We start from the raw sequence: 17,430 nt of genomic DNA, 5'->3' as shown, positions 1-17,430 counted from the left end.
CTCCACCTGCCAAGCGCCTGGATTAGGCCTGACAGGGTGCACTACCCAGAGTACCTGCCTTCTGACGCCTCCTGCTGGCTCACAGAGAGGATCTTCTTGAAACAGATCTTGAAACACCATCATGTTAAACGCCCACAACTCATCTCTGTACGTGAATTTCATTTCTGTTTTTCGTCTGCCTTCTTTCCATCACTCTGCTCACGCTGCTGCTCACCCAGGCCCACCAACCAAGGTCAAGGACTACATTTCAAGACTAAACTAGCGACTTCTGATGATGGTGCTGCAAGTGCTCACAATTACGGGAAGGCAGACAAACCGAAGAAAATTACACGTGTGTGGCAGAACACTGGCCGCTCAGACTCCGATCCCGCCACTTACGACAGGATGACCCTGTCCAGTTGGTTATTCTCCCTCAGCCTCAGTTTCTCATTCTAGACACAAGAGTTTAAATGCCCACAGCTGTGATGGAGGCTGGAAGCACAGACAGAAACAAAGTACTTTGTGTGGTGCCTGGAGAATGGTGTGTGTCCAGTGGAAAATATATCACAAGGTTATATACCCACATACCCACACTTTTTCCACATCACCTGCCAATCAGACTTTTCTGTTCTCCAAAAGCATGCCGTATATTTAACTTTCCTAATTTCCGTATCTTCCATACATCCCACCTCCCAGTTCCAGGCAAATGCAGACTTCTTCCCTTTCTAGGATCCCAACAGATTTGTTTTCCCGCTGCATATTATCTACTGACGGTAGGGCTGTGAAGACAGCTAAGCTAACCACTTTCATCACAGCTGAATTTTGTACATCTTTACCCCATATTTCTTCTCCTACCCCAGCAAGAGACCCAAAGGTATGTGTTATAATTCTCTCAAAAGCTCTATTAGGGAATGAAAAAAATGTTTAGTACACAGAAAACTTTAGACATTACCAACTTTGAGAAACTTCACTGGTAAATAATTCCTGGCAAAAGAATACAAATCACCATCATTTTAACGTATTTCAAATTCATATACTCACAGAAAACTATTTAAAAAATTGCCAAACAAATGATCTCTGCAGAGCCTTAGAGAAGTCCCCAAGGGATCACTGTCTAACAACATACAATTCAGCTCATTTTCTTGGATTTTGGACTGAGGTAACTAAAATGGTTCAGTTTTCTCCTCAAAACAGGTAGAACAACAATGAGGCATCACTACACATCTATCAGAATGGCTAAAATCCAAATCATTGACAACACCAAATGCTGGTGAGGATGTGGAGTAACGGAACTCCCATTCACTGCTGGTGGGAATGTAAAACAGTACAGCTACTCTGGAAGACAGTTTGTCTATTTCTTTCAAAATTAAGCACACTCTCACCATATGATCCAGCAATCATGCTCCTTGGTATTTAACCAAATGAGTTGAAAACTTTCATCTACAAAAAATGCGTACCTGAATGTTTATAGCAGCTTTATTCATAATTGCCCAGATGTGTAAGCAACCAAGATGTCCTTCAGCAGGTAAATGGATAAACAAAATGTGGTACATCCAGACAATGGAATATTATTCAGTAATAAAAAGAAATCAGCCTCAAGCCACAAAAAGACATGGCGGAAACGTAAATGCATTTTTGCTAAAGGAGAGGAGCCAATCCGAAGAGGCCACAAAGGTATGATTCCAATTATATAGCACTCTGGATAAGGCTAAACTACGGAGACAGTAAAAGATCAGTGGTTGCCAGGGTTTAGGGGAGGGACGGAGGGATGAGGAAGTGGAACACGGGGTAATTTTAGGGCAGGGAAGCTGTTCTGTAGGATATCGTAATGGTAGATACCTGTCATTACATGTTTATCAAAATCCACAGAAAGTACCACACAAAGCGTGACACTTACTGCAAACAATGAACTTTAGTTAATAAACTAGTACTGGCCCATCAACTGTAACAAACGTGCCACACTAACAGAAGATGTTAATAATGGGGACCCTGGGGATAGATGGAAGGACCTCTATACTTTCCTCTTGATTTTTCTGGAAATCTAAAACTGCTCCAAAAAATAAAGTTTATTAATTGGAACAAAACCCATATGAAAGAATTGTGGCTTCAGTACTGCAAAGGAACTTCAGTCACTGTCTGAACCCACTCCCGCTCTAGCGAGCTCCTGCTCTATCCCTGGCATGTGGTTACTTATGCAGCCTCCAACTGCACACTTTTGGTGACAAGTCACTTATTTCCTAACCAATTCATTTTGTATCTATCACAACTGGCACAAAGCACAAGTGTGATACCTTTAGAAAGCAAGGAGAACTCTGTGCAGTCTTGTACAGAACCAAGACACGTTCCTATAAATCTCCTCTACTCGAAGAATCATGGAACAGGGCGCCTGGGTGGCTCAGTGGGTTAAGCCGCTGCCTTCGGCTCAGGTCATGATCTCAGGGTCCTGGGATCGAGTCCCGCATCGGGCTCTCTGCTCGGCGGGGAGCCTGCTTCCCTCTCTCTCTCTGCCTGCCTCTCCATCTACTTGTGATTTCTCTCTGTCAAATAAATAAATAAATAAAATCTTTAAAAAAAAAAAAAAAAAAAGAATCATGGAACAGTAGGAGCTAGAAAAGACTTGAGAGATCTTGTGGTTTACTCTCCTCATTTTACTGAGGAGAATACCAAGAGAAAGAGAGGAACAGTCTTAGAGAAATTACAAGCTACGTGAATCAACCAACTAGCCCAGAGGACTCCCAAGATGAAGACTTACCGCTTAGGCTTGAAGACGACTTTCTGTCCTCCTTCAAGTATCAGTAAGGCTTTCAGTTGTGTCCCTTTATAACCCACGTCAGCTTTAATGATTTTCTTGGTGGCCATGGCATGCATGATTGCCCCCAGCTCTGGTGTCTCTTCTGGGTACACTTCCCGGGGAACCACCCACTGGGCCGCAATCTCCCAGGGGGACTGCAAGGTGTGGTCCAGCTTGGGCACCAGCTCCACCCTCAAGCCAGCCATCATTCTGTGGAAAGCCCTCTGGTCCTCTCGGTTTGCGGCTGATGTGTCCAGGTTGTCAATCAGGAAAACTTTGGTGAAGATAAAGATGACAAGAAGAATCGCTAAGAGCACAACTCGCTGCTTTAGCTTCATGTTGGCCTCTTTTCTTTCTCCCCTGACCCACTCTCTCTCACTTAGCAAGGAGAGCAGGTGGCGACAGTCAGCAAGAAGAGTCCATGCTTACACGCACTGGTCCATTTCTTCACTGCAGTGCCTCCCACAACGCCTGCAAGGCCAAGCACAGAGCAATGTTCAGTCAGAAATCCCGTCCCTTCCACCCCAAATCTTCTGTGACCCTCCAGCATCTTACTCACTCTTTTATCCTTGCTAATCCCATGCCTGAGAGGACCCAATAGTTTAAAACAAACCAGCGTGGAGAAGGACTTCATAGGTGAGAACCGGGTACAAAGGAAAATTTAAAGCAAATACTCCTGTTTCAATAGTGTGCAGAGTCAGCCAGGAAGCCCCAGACTGGCTACAAATTCCAGAACAGAACACCAACACAGCGAGGAGAAAGAGCATGACGAAAGCAACGCAAAGAGACGCCTAACTCCTTCACTTTCATTTTTACCTTTCAAAATCCATACAGGACTTTTGACCATCTAAAACCACCAGTATTTGGAAACTTTCCAGTTCTTATCTCCTCTCAATGTTAAGTTTTATGACACGCTGTAAGTCAGGAACTTCTAAAAGTGCCACGGAGGATCCAGAGGACAGCAGTAACTCCTCCGAATCCCAACCCCCAGCCACCCCGGGAGCGCCTAGCATGCTGCTCACGTATTTAAATACAACACCCACACGCACAGCTCTACTTCATCAGTTTTCCAGTAGTTATTTTTCAAAATGAAAATCCCTATAAAATAGGGATAATTAAATCTAGATAAATTAAGTAAAGGAAAAACCTAGCCCTATCCCCCTGGCTATTAGAAGAACATGACCAGGAAGTGAAACGTGATGCTGTAGCAACACGAGGGAGTCTGGGCTGGTGGGGCACCTGACAAAGGGACCGATACCACAGACGTCAAGCAGCACCTGCTTCCAGTGTGGAGCGGGCCGCACTCCGGTCAGATCTCAAGCTCACAGATTCCAAACACAAGATTTCTGCTAGGCTATTAGGAACACACGGTTCAGTCTCATTTGCATGCTACCGGGTAGCTTTCTGCTCCGCGCATGAGCCTGCTGTGCTGTATGCCTACCGATGACATAGCACGGGGCCGAGACAAAGAGGACAGCATGCTAAGTGGGAGCCCCTTCACTCTCCAATTCCTTAACAACTCACACCATTAACTCAAGACACAATGCCACTACGAATGACAGGGCAGACTCCCAGCCCAATCGGAGACTACTCTCCTGGTAACAGCTGGAAACACATGGAAACCCAGAAGACCAGGGCAACCATGTGTTCCAAGGGCAACAACTTGCGGCCACGAGCATGCTGCCGGGCCCTTCATCCTTCGTCCACCCCTTTCCTCGTTTGCAGGAAGAGGCGGAACGTCAGAGTCCAGCTTGAATTCTAATGGTCTCCACCTGTTTGGTGTCATCCTCCTCTCCCAGGGAATACATAACACTTTTAGCTGAAGCCACGGTAATTCCAGTGCATCTAGAGTAACTGTGAGGGTAGTGAGTTTGGTGGGAAACTCAGCACAAGGGTTCTGTGTGATTTCAGGGCCGAGCCGTGCTAGGAGAGTGGATTTCAGAGGCTTCTGCTCATCCCAGCCCAATCTCAACCACACAGCTCCTCCAACGATCTGTTAGAGCAGACAGGCCGTGGCCGCGGTGCCAGTGGTTCCTTTCTCAGCCCCTCCAGCTGCAGAGAGTGACAGGCCTGGGATAATTCTGCTGCCGAGAGGTAAGCAGGGTGAGCAGCCTTCCTCCTCCTGTAAAGCATTCTTCAGGACTGAAGTGTGGTTAACCCAGACTTTAGCATAAATTCCTCCCTTGTGCTACAGAAACGTATCATACCTAAACACTCACCATAAACGCTGGGGAGATTGAGGTGGTTTTTTTTTTCCCCCTCACTAATGCAATAGGAAGTTCCAGAAACTCCAAAATTCAAACAAAACAAACTGATTCAGCAGTCTTTTAAGTTCCGAAACCTCACCACCTTCTGACTAGGTCCCCGAAGAACACATTTCTCAATTCAGGGCTACAAACAATGCACCCGCTCAACTAGGACAGGAGTTCACATGATGTGACCTGAAGAGTTCAGCTGTTGCATTATCTTACCGTTTACCTCTGCAGGTTAGGAGTAAGTGCAGGTTGCAAGAAGCGAAATAAGTTTTCTTTTGTGACTCGTCACCACATCCCAGGAGAACAAGGAAGACAGCCATTTGGCATCGTTCTCTGCAACTGCCCTTCATTCCCACAGCCACCAATTTCATTTAGTGCCCCTTCTACTGAGTCACTAAAAGAACTGCCTTCTGGACCTCCAGTTCTCCAGCACGGACCAGATGACGCACCACACTCACTGTTCTGATGGCACACGACTTCTGATTTCTACAGACTCCTCAGCAAGACAGGAAAAGCCTTACCCTAAATGGCTTTGCTTCCCCGGGCATCCATTTTCTCAGCTCCAACCAAAACGGACCGCGACCGTGCTCTGCCCTCCTCGCCATGTGTGGGCCTGAGCTCTGCCCTGGACAGTCTTCATCCTGGGATGTCCTCAAAATTCCTCTTGCTCCTACCTTTTCCCCCATTGTCTCCTGTTTAAGGCCTAATCTGTTTTTTGAGGGCCATCCTCAAAGCCATTTCTGTACCCTCTCCACACCCTTCAGTAATCTTTCTCCTTCAGACCAGCGCTTAACTACATTCTGCCTTGTCCAAGTATCTCCTTGTATGTAGTTTTCAACTGCCCTCTCGGAAACCTGGCTCCTTGGTGATCTCAACTGTCTTCAGATCCCTACAGTGCCCAGCAGGAAACTGAACAAATCACTACAAGTATTTTGGGACTCGTGTTTACTTCCTCCAAGATGCAGGATCACGTGTGTGTGGCCTCTTCATGCCGGCTCTCCTTTATCAGCTGTCTTCTTTCGTTTGGCAGTCTACTTCTCTACCGATGCTCTGACTACTCGGTTTAGTGCAGAGTGTAGTCTCCTTTTCTGAAGAAACACTGCCAGTTCAGAAAAGAGGTTTTCTTTTAGCTGGAAAGCTGCTATTCCTTCAGCCCACAGGGCAAGCACAAAGATTTTTAAGAAATCAGCATTGTAGAGATTATAGTAGAATTTCTAGCAAAAAGTCTCTCCTATGCCCGAAAAATGTATGAGATGCATGATATGGAATCATACCAGTGACATTATACTTTTTACTACCTATATGCCCGAGAAGGGAGGATACCCAGGATGGGGTTTCCACGCTGCGTTACCGTCTTGTGTTATTGTAAACAGCAGCATACATGTTATGCACTCTGCAAACTGGGTTCCTAAGAAGATACCCCATTACAGACACTAAGGAAATTAAAGCAGGACCAGAGTATATTCCAAATTCTTCATGAAAAATTTACTGGCATTCCCAGAGGACTCTGCCTGCTCTGTTTCATGTCTTTACCTCCTCCCTTGAATGTTTCCAACAGTGTAACACCATCCAGTTTATATTATAGTCATTTATTTTAATGGTTCTGTTATGTGGAACACAGCCTACCTCAAAGAACAAATAGACTCAAGGTGATAAGACAAGTCAAAAAATGTTAAGCTCAAAAAAAGGCAATGCAAATGACAGTTTTCATACTAAAAGCTGGCAGAAACTCTCACGTTGGAGTTCTTTATGAAGAATTTTCCTCTTGAGCCCTGGTTTCACCCACAGCTCCATCAGCTCAATGAGGCTTGCTACGGCGGCTCATTCTTCACACTCACACTCTCTCTCTCAGACACACACACACACCATCCTACACATCTGACAGTTGTTTTATGAGGACAAACTTAGGACTATTACGTTGCTTGGGGAGAAGAGATACAGATTCCACAGGACAAAAGTGAGGTCTTAGTATGAAGTCCTCCATTCAGTCCTGGCGGAACAGCTACAGAAACACGTCGGTGCACAGGTTAAGTCACTGTGTGACAAAATATGACGTCTGTGTCTATGTCACTGTGCGAGAAAATATGACATCTGTGGCTGCCGAGGAACACGAGAACACCTGGCTCCTTACTTACTACCTTACTAGGGACTCCCACAAGCCACCAGTGACATTCCAGGCTCGCTGGCAGCGGTACTCCCTTGACTCTCCCTCTGATCAACCAACATCTTCACACTATTTCTCCTCAGGTCATGGAGAAGAAATCCCCACCTTTCTGCAGAATGTAACTGAAAGTGAAAGCTTCAGGACTAACCCTTTCTTGTGCTTTCAGTTCAATGGTCCAATCGAGTTCTTTCCACATAAATGGAATGTGGATGTCTGTGACTGTAAAGTACCACGAGGAAATACTCCATGCAGAAGGCTATTAGAGGAAATTTTGGGCACAGCAGGTAGAATTTATTATATAACTAGTATATAATCACATTTAACCACATAACTTCCGTACCCTTGATCTTGCATAGGAGTCACAAGGACCCTTTTATAAACTTCTTCTTTAGTAACAATTGGTTTCAACAAAGCTCTGATGGTCTGTTGAGTATAAGAAGCGGTAATGCCTGAATTTACTTAAGAGTTTTTGGTTGATTATCTACAAAGACAGACACCAACAATTCCTCCCATCAAGAGGTAGAATCTAGGGGTGCCTGGGTGGCTCAGTCAGTTGAGTGTCTGCCTTTGGCTCAGGTCATGATCCCAGGGTCCTGGGATCGAGTCCCACATCATGTTCCCTGCTCAGTGGAGAGGCTGCTTCTCGCTCTCTCTGCCCCTTTCCCCACTCATGTGCTCACTCTCTCTGTCTCAAATGAAGAAATAGTTACAATCCTAAGGAAAAAAGAAAAAAGTAGAATCTATTTTTCCTCCCCTGGAATCCGGGCTGGCTCTGTAACTGACTTTGGCCAACAGAATGCAGTGGAAGCAACTGTGTGCCAAGTCTGGGCCTACTCCTTAAAAGACCTGGCAGCTTCCTGCTGGGACCCAACCACTACGTAAAGCAGCTTGGGCTAGAGTACTGAATGATGAGGGACCCAGACGGAGAGAGAGGCCTGGCCAACCCCAGCTGAGGTGCCAGACACAGAAGAGAAGCCATCTCAGTTCCACCGGAGGTCCCAGTTGAATGGGGTCATACATGTGATCCAGAAGAACCAACAGGCTGAGCCCAGCTGACCCATATGATGGTAAGAAAAAACAAGTAACTATTTTAAGCCACTAAATTTTGGGGTGGCTTGTAAAATCCAACATTCTCACGTCTAGTCTGTCCTTATTAACTATTTTGGAGACATTAAAAATATTGAGGGAAAAGACAGAGAAATAAATCATGTCACTGAAAACAATTCTCTCAGGAAGAAGGGAAATGTTAAAGTAACCATTAACTATAAATAAACATTGGATTATAAATTGTTAGGTTATATTTGTAAATGATTATTAATGCCTTCTACAGAGCGATAAGCTCATTATGAAAGTTATACACCATTTCTACTTTTTTTTGTCGTCATTGCAGATGCTTAGGAAGATACATAATTAAGGTCTTTTTAAGGTAGCACAATGAAAAAATATACTTACCTGGATCATTTACTAAATAAAGTCCATTTACATACTTCAGAACAATCAAGGCTAACCCAGCACCCTCACACAAATACACATGCCCGATTTATAAAACCTACCATTCACCCTTTAGCCAAAGCATAACCAGTAGCAAATATCACAACCTTTCAGTACGAAAAAAGTTAGAAACATATACTTTCACCCTGGGCTGAGGCTGTTATAATGCCCTTTTGTTTTTTAATTGGAAGTGACATCAGAGCATTATGCTACATTATTAACTGTTCCCTAGAAATAAATGCAGTTTCTCCTGATGGTTACTGGCAATTCTACGTAAAATCAGAGCATTCAGAAATCTTCCCACTTAGCACTGTATGCTTCTCCTTTATAGGAAGTCAAAGCACCAATACCAAACGGCATCAAGTGTTTAGCACCTGAATAAATCCTGAGTATGCCCAGGAAACCAGCCCATTACTGCACTGCCATCCACTGCTACCACAAGAGCACATTTTATTTCATCTTCAAATAGGAGTCTTCAACTAAAACAAAAATACCATATTAATCAGTATCTACATATAGTTTTCCTTTCTGTGCTAATTCTTTGCTTAAGAAATAGCTTCTTAGAGGGGCGCCTGGGTGGCTCAGTGGGTTAAAGACTCTGCCTTCGGCTTGGGTCGTGGACCTGGAGTCCTGGGATTGAGCTCCACGTCAGGCTCTCTGCTCGGTGGGGAGTCTGCCTCCCTCCCTCTCGCTCTCTCTGCCTGCCTCTGCCTATTTGTGATCTCTGTCAAATAAATAAAATCTTTAAAAAAAAAAAAAAAAAGAAGAAGAAGAACGAAATAGCTTCTTAAGGACAAGTATCATATGATTCACTCATATGTGGAATTTAAGAAACAAAACAAAAGAACAAAGTGGGGGGAAGAAACAAACCAGAAAAAACAACAACAACACCCCACACCCTTAACTATAGAAAACTGGTGGTTACCAGAGGGGAGATGGACGGGAGGATGGGTGAAGGAGATTAAGAGTACACTTATCAAGATGAGGAATGAGCAATGTGTAGAATTGTTGAATCACTACGCTGTACACTTGAGACTAATATAACACTGTACGTTAACTACACTGGAATCAAAATAAAATTAAAAAAAAGAAATAGGTTAATTCACCTGCTTATTCCAAATAAAAACTCTTCCAAGGCAGAAGTGTTAAGAGGGATGCACTGGATTCAGAATGCCTACTTTATCACCTATGATGGGACTTGGGAAAGTGACTTAATGTGTAACCTCTCTGGGCCTCAGTCCTTTCATATGAAAAGTAAAATAAGAACACTATGATCTAACTCACAAAGTTGCTAAACATGAATGACATTACCATATACACTGTGCTAAAATTAGTGCCTGGACAACCCATCGTGATCCCTTGTTAGTCATTATTACCAGGTCACAAACCCATAGAGGACGATCTGAATGACAAAGAAAATAAACCTGTCTAGTCATGTTGTCTTTTGGGTTGCAGAGTGTGGGAATAAATTCCCAAGTCACATTATAGAAAGTTTCCATGGTCTTCTATTCCTGAACAAATCCTTTCCTCAACTGGAAGACTAGCTAAGACTGCAGGCCAGTAGGTGTCTTTAAAATGGGTACCATGTGAAGCAGAACACTGGGAGGCTACGTCACTAATTGGACCAACCTATTTCTCTTCTCTACAAAGTTCAAGTCTAATTTCAGTCAATGATTAAAAGCATTAGGTTCTTCTATTCCATGAAAAAGGCTGAAGTAAAAGGCCTTCTTCAGTTTGGAAAATTAGCTCTCTGTTTTAAAGATGATAGCACTGCATGTCCTAAAGCTCTCTCTTTAAAGATTTGAGAGAGAAAGCATGTGTGTGCACGGGAGTGGGGGAGGGGCAGGAGAGGGAGAATCTTCAAGGAGACTCCCCACTCATCACAGAGCCTCCATGGGGCTCACTCCTACAACCGTGAAATCATGACCTGTGCTGAAACCAAGAGTTGGATGCTTAAGAGACTGAGCCCCCCAGGTACCCTGTCCTAAAGTTCTTAAGGTATGCCTTAAGAGTAACTTAAAGCTACAGGTATAGAAAATTGAATTCCCACATAGTCCAAATTACCCCAAGTGTTACATGTTCCTCATTGTTTTCACTTCCACTTAAACATTTATTCATATCCATAAACTCACAATGCCCTACATGAACTCCTCTAACAGTTTCTTGTGAAGGAAGCCAACTAAATGATCACTAGGCATTAACGAGGCATTAAGGTAGCCTTTCTTCCTGGGTGTGAGAGCAAAAACGAAACAGGCAATAAAGAGTGTTTGCTTCCTCTGAAAAAATTCAATTCCTGCAACCTGTCCCATTTAAAGATTTATTTATTTGTTTATTTGAGAGCGAGAAAGAGCACACATGAGAAGGGAGAGGTCAGAGGGAGAAGCAGACTCCCCACAGAGCTGGGAGCCCGATGTGGGACTGGATCCAGCGATTCTGGGATCATGACCTGAGCTGAAGGCAGTTGCTTAACCAATGGAGACACCCAGGCACCCCAACCTGTCCCATTTAAACCTTGATTTAGGGCAACTCTCTAACCCTATTCCTTGAAAAATGAAAAGAAAAAATCTTTAGCTCATACTTCTAGTGAGGTTTGTTCTAAAAAACCAACAGAGGCTGTGGTCACTGATCTAGAAACCCTGTAGGAATGCCTAAGAATTTGCATTCTGTTTCAAATGGGCCAGGTAAAAGGAACCTTCCCACGTTCTAGGTATTTCACTGCTCAATCATCACTTTATAACCCCCATGGAAGACTGTAGCATAGAATGTAATTCCCATATAGTGCAGAAATATGGATTTCAAAAAATGTAACATTTTCCTGTTTTCCATCTTTACTTTTCAATTCATTAGAGTTTTTGGAAAGGTGTATTAGCTTTATGCAACAGTAACACCTGACATTATTAGCCTCACGTTCCAGGTGTCTCAAGCTGATGGGCCACAGGTCACTCTAGAAATGGCAACAGCAGGGGGCGCCTGGGTGGCTCAATGGGTTGAGCCGCTGCCTTCGGCTTGGGTCATGATCTCAGGGTCCTGGGATGGAGTCCCGCATCGGGCTCTCTGCTCGGCAGGGAGCCTGCTTCCTTCTCTCTCTCTCTGCCTGCCTCTCAGTGTACTTGTAATTTCTCTCTGTCAAATAAATAAATAAATAAAATCTTAAAAAAAAAAAAAAAAAAAGAAATGGCAACAGCAGAACCCCTACGCAGGTCTGGGCTGAACTGAGGCTGAGTGGCTCCAGATATGATCCCTTTGTTAAAATATGAGTGTAAATACACACACACACACAGTTTTGGGCATGCCTATCTCCTCTACTTTTCCATGACTTCCTCAAGGACAGGGGATATATTTTACTCTCTTCGTACCTCCACAGAAGCTGGCACAGTGCAAGGTGCAAGAGAGGTGCTCGATACATCCCTACTGAAGAAAAGGAGGGGAGAGCAAGGGAGAGAAAGATTTAAGGTCAGAAAAGTTTCTTCGGCTCCTTGGTCTAAAGATGGTCTCTTTTACAAAGAGAAACTAAGTCCTGTAATGAATTCAGAAATACAGTACAGCAAAAAAAAAAAATAAATAAATAAAAAGTAGAAATATCAAACATATATACCAATGTTATTCATCCAATTTTAAACTGCTGCCTCTGTATACCCTTGCTTCCACCCTTCAAAGCAGTGACTACTGCCAACCTTGTTCCTGCCGCTGACTGGGACTGGGAATGAAGACGATCTGCAAATGCTAAGAAGATTGGAGATGGTCCAAGACGCTGCCCAAGAGTGACACAAGACGGGGCTGGAACCAGATCTTCAATCTGGCCTCGCATTCTGAAATGCGAACTGACACTTAGTACTTCTATATAATTTTCTCTGTTCTGCAGAAGACCCACAGGAACACAAATGTACCCAGAGTGCAAGGTCGCTATCTAAACCAAGGATAAGAAATAAGGAACCAATAAGAAAAAGCTCTCGGGCAGCCAAAGCTGTGGTCCCTAAGTGCATCCGCAGACGGGGAAGGGTGGCAGACCCTCGCCCAGCGCACCTGGCTGTTCTATGTTCGAGCGGGGAGCAGTCATCTGGGCAGCTACTCCACCGAAGATCAGAAGCTGCCAATTTAAAGAGGGCAGCAGGGACACTAACAACAGCCGAAGTTCAGCTTTCCCACCTCTGAAAGAAGAGCCCGACTACTAAAAGCGGATTCAATAATTCAAAACGCAGAGGGAGCACACAGCCTGCATGTTTTTTTTTTTTTTTTTAAAGATTTTATTTATTTATTTGACAGACAGAGATTACAAGTAAGCAGAGAGAGAGGAGGAAGCAGGCTCCCTGCTGAGGAGAGAGCCCGATGTGGGGCTCGATCCCAGGACGCTGGGATCATGACCTGAGCTGAAGGCAGAGGCTTTAACCCACTGAGCCATCCAGGCGTCCCCAGCCTGCATGTTTTGATTGTTTCAAAGCCTTGCTCGATTACGGTCACTAATGGAAACTAGTAGCACCACCTCAAGTCAGTGAGAGAAAGGTGAAACCCTACTGTTTGAGAAGCAAACAAACCACGAAATTTTTTTCCACAATAGTATAGCCAAAACAAGAGCTTCCACACGTTAACACCTTACTCCCTAAAAACAGAAGAGGGATGGCACTGCCACAGACAGAGGGTGGAAAGTATTTGAGGGCATGGTAGGACAGGCTGGCCCTGTACGTGCCCTGTTACACACTCACCATTTCATATTCCCTGACCTCCTTTTATCATGTACCCATGACACATGATACACCCTCCCCTCTGTAGGGCTTATTTCCTTGTCAGAAAGTACAAACCTTCAAACACACACCAAAGCTCTTTTCTGCAGCAGGCTCCATTTCTTATCTCCTCCTGGGATGAAAGATGCACCCCCAAGACTCATCAAGCCTGGAGCAAAGCCTTTCTTTCCTCTTTTGCTTTTAAATTGGCAAAACAAAAATCCCAAGTGAGATCTCTGCATCATATTCTCTCCGAGATGGCTCAAGCAGTCATAGTGATATTTTAAGTTGGTCACAAAGTAAGGTCTCCTGGATCCTAGGTGTGGGTGAAGGAATTCATTAGTCCTTGGTGGGGGTCACCGAGGCAGCTCAAGTTCGGAAAAGAGGGAGAGAGATTATACAGGTTTGGAATGAGGAGCTGCAGGAGAAGTACTTGGGGGAGGGACAGCTCTCCCTTCCCATCCCGCCACAGAAGGGATGAAAAGATGCGCTATCAGGGTCAATGATAATGGCGTGGCCATTACCAAGAACTCCAGTTCTTCTCTTAGGGCAAAAATATCGACTACCAATCCAACTGCTCAATTAGTCTAGCCAGAAAAGGCTCCAGGAGCCAAGTCTGTGAAGCTGTGCCTAACCAGGGCACCACAAGCTGCCCCCAGACAGCTAGAATACCAAACAGTCACAGAATCAAAGTGCAAGGCAACTCCAGTATGGAATACCCTTCACAGATGCCCACCCTTTTTTTTTTTTAAGGACTATTTAGCTATTTTGTTCTATTACATTAGATGTTTTATATGTTTCTATTTTCAAGATTGGTTTCAGTTCAAAGGGGCTCAGTTACAATAGCACATAGCTCTAACTCTTAAAGATTTTATAGTAAATGGAAAGCACCAGATCATATCTGCTTTTGCATGAAATTGAATCTGATTATTAATATTTGGTAAGCCTTCAACTCTACCCTTAAAGCAATGTACAGATACCCAGCTCAATGGCAACTTTCAACAGTAATCTGCAACACGTTTTCCTGTCCTTTTTTTCTTAACGAAGAGAGGAACTAGCCAATTCATGTACTAGAGTATTTCCCCTTCCTTCATACTGTGTTCCATTCATTCATTCAACCACCAAACATTTCCTGCATACCTACTATGCACTCCGCATTTCAGGTGCACAGAGAAAAGTAGGCCAATTATCATCACTGTTAAAACATACTGTAGTGCCTTGTCGTGAAGTATACTTCCTACCTCAATCTATAAAACCACATGGCACTTAGTCCCAGGGTGACCTGACATCAGCTTCAGAAGACTGTCTCCTTTTCATTGCTTGCAACTGTGGCTACAGGATGAGACAGCACCAATGACGAGACAACCACTGTGGCTGCTATTTTAAAAAGTTATCAATTCAAGACCTAAAGTGTCTGGCTTCAGGGCTCACACCGCAGAAATGATGGTCACACAAAGCGTAGGAAGCTGAAGTTTGCCCTGCAAGTAAACAAACAAACTTCATTTAGAAATTCACAATTCAGAAAAGACAGAAAGCAGAAGCTTTCAGGCTCTGTGAGAGAGCTGGAGGCCACAAATGGAAATGAAGAGAATGGACTGAAAGTCAAAGAGTTATCAACTCAACATAAAATAATTCTAGGATGTACCAGGTTAGATGGTACAGACAGTGATTTGTTTGTTTGTTTGTTCCCTAATTCAAAGTACCCAGAAAGACGAGCAGGGCAAGTGTTTTCAAGTTTTCACTCTTTAACCAAATCTTAGTTAATTGCCTATTGGCTTCAGAGAAAGAGCAGAACAAATCCATACCGCATTTTCACCAACCACACTGAAGAGAAGCTGTGGGCTCCAAGATTTGACCATCTTTTGTCCAATCCATTCTATCACCACACTTTCTTGTGCATGAGGCTGAGAATCCCAATTACTTGCTTGTGCCTTTTTATTCTCCTTTGATAAGCACTTTCAAATGCAGAATCCACTCCTGTTGACTTATTCCACCGCGGGGTACTAGGGACTGAAGTCCAAGGACTTCATAAGCTTCAGAAAAGTTATTAACTTCAAACAGAACGTTAATTTTAAATTTACCTTGGCTCTGAGTCTAGGGGAATAATTTAGTATCCTTAACACTTGTACCACAGCTTCCCAAAGCCACGTCTTGATGACCAATAATATACGTGGAAGGTCTCTATGGCTTTGCTCAAAAGTCCTGCATAAACTCAAGGAAAAGGCACACTGAGGTCTCTACCTCAATTTTAAAAATTAACCCCAATGAAATTTATGTATTAATTTGTAACACCAGGAAAATGGGAACAGTTAGCAAACACCAATCTTAATCACCAGAGTACAAATGTATAAAGTCCTACAGTTTAAAAGCTAGAAGATCCCACATTCCTATTCCCTCTTTTCAAGGTGAGAAATCCAATCTCCAGAGGGAAACTGGCTGTGTGGGGAGGGGAGGACCCTGAAATCTGTTTCTAGCTAACCACAAGTCGCGGTACCAAGCATCTCTAATTTTCCCAAATTATAAACTCATCACCCATTCGAGCGATGATAGAGCCATTTAAAGGACTAAAATTCCATAACCACCAGTCATGCCCTGTCCTCTCCACTTTCCCTCCAACATCCTTCCATCCCTTGTCTTCCCACCAGAAGACCTGCGGACAACAGAAGCCTGATGAGGAGGAAACTCTAATCAGATCCGACCATCAAGGTTGCAGCTTGACAAGTGCTCACATTCATCATTAATGGCAACGTTTCGGCTCGCTTTTAATCGCGGGGCTCTCACACCCGGAAATGAAATCTCAAGCGCAATCCACTTCGGACTACCGTATCATTTCCTTAAGTTGTGCCCGACTGCGAGTACGGGGTCCACGACCCCGAGAGACCGTTGACCCCGGGCACGGTTACCCCGCCTCCCGCCTCGGGCCTGGTGGTCACTAGCGCTTCTCAGCCACGAGGTGGGCCCGCCGGCGCGCGATCCTCCCTGGGCCGCCGCAACGGGCGCTCGGCGGGACTCGAGGGCGGCACCGGGGCCAGTCGCCTCTGGAGACGCCGCCTGGGCGCGAGGGGCGCTCACTTAGAAGGACCCCGGGCGGCCCCAGGTAAGGCCGCGCCTCAGGCGGGCCGAGGAGGCGCCCCTCCAGCCGCGCCCGCCCGCAGGAGCCCGCCGGGGGGCCAGCGAGGCGGGGCGGGCGGCTCGGGCCGGTCTCCGAGGCGGTAGCCAGGCCAGACCCCGGACCCGCCCGCAGCCGCTCGGGGACCGCTCGAGGCACCGGCGTCCGGCCCCTCTGGGAGGCGTCCCGCCCCCAGGCGGCCCCAGCCCGGCGCGCGCCTCGCACCGCGCCCCGCCCGCTGGCCGGCCCGCACTTTCCCGCCCGCCGCGCCGGGGGCGGGGGTCGCCCGCCCTCCCCGCCCCCACGCCGCTCACCTGCTGGGCCCTAGGCTCGTTCCATGGCCTCCCGCGCGGTGCGGTGCGGTGCGGCCCGGCCGCCCCCGCCGCCTCCGGGGAGGGGCAGCCCCACGCCGCGCTCACCGCCCCCAGCCGCCGCCGCCACTGCGGCTCCCGCCCACCCCCTGCCCGGCCATTCCCTGGCCACTCTCCCCGCGCAGTGCCGGAGGTCCCACACCCACCCTCCCGCCTCCGCGGCGCCCGACTGTTGGTACCGTCCTAGCGTAACGCCTTCCTCGCGACCAATCCCAGGGCTCACTCTGCGAGGCCCCGCCCCCGCCCTCTGCTGGGCGGGCCTACCCGCCTCGCTGTGGACGGCCCTCCTTAACCCTTCCCGTCCCAGCACGGCCCCGTTTAACTCCCTGGGTTCCGGCTCCCATCGCTCCTCCTCCTTTTCCCTGCCGCCCTCCCCTCTTGCAGAAACTGACCTCGAACTTCTCTCTTGTTTTCGCTTTTCCTTTCCTGATTTTCGTAAGCATGTAGGAGACCAGGCAGCGGGACTGGAGAGTTGGGGTTCCTTAGGTCCAATTCTACTTGGGAGAAACAATTTTCTTACTCCTTCTGCCCATTTAATTCGCCTCGACTGAT

General features: G+C 46.0%; 1 protein-coding gene across 6 annotated transcripts in view; it reads right to left on the bottom strand.

Moving 5' to 3' along the window:
* FAM20B (FAM20B glycosaminoglycan xylosylkinase) overlaps positions 1-17,059 on the bottom strand; it is a 43,128-nt gene extending 26,069 nt beyond the window's left edge. The window contains exons 1-5 of one of the 6 annotated variants that reach the window (XM_045069555.1): positions 16,822-17,059; positions 14,640-14,876; positions 13,477-13,714; positions 5,975-6,124; positions 2,732-3,241 (exon numbers count right to left, since the gene is read on the bottom strand). In XM_045069555.1, coding sequence (XP_044925490.1) covers positions 2,732-3,108 — 377 coding nt within the window. In that variant the 5' untranslated portion in view covers positions 3,109-3,241; positions 5,975-6,124; positions 13,477-13,714; positions 14,640-14,876; positions 16,822-17,059. Of the gene's footprint in view, positions 1-2,731; positions 3,242-5,974; positions 6,125-13,476; positions 13,715-14,639; positions 14,877-15,203; positions 16,388-16,821 lie in introns of those variants that run through there. The other 5 variants (XM_004761990.3, XM_013061154.2, XM_013061153.2 and 2 more) reach the window with 5 other exon arrangements.
* Between the last annotated feature and the right edge of the window lie 371 nt (positions 17,060-17,430).

The sequence above is a fragment of the Mustela putorius genome, unplaced genomic scaffold (genome assembly GCF_011764305.1).
Source record: "Mustela putorius furo isolate JIRA1106 unplaced genomic scaffold, ASM1176430v1.1 tig00003942_pilon_pilon_pilon, whole genome shotgun sequence".
Taxonomy (NCBI): domain Eukaryota; kingdom Metazoa; phylum Chordata; class Mammalia; order Carnivora; family Mustelidae; genus Mustela; species Mustela putorius.
The sequence above is the reverse complement of the archived record's forward strand: the minus strand, read 5'-3'. Positions and strand labels throughout refer to the sequence as shown.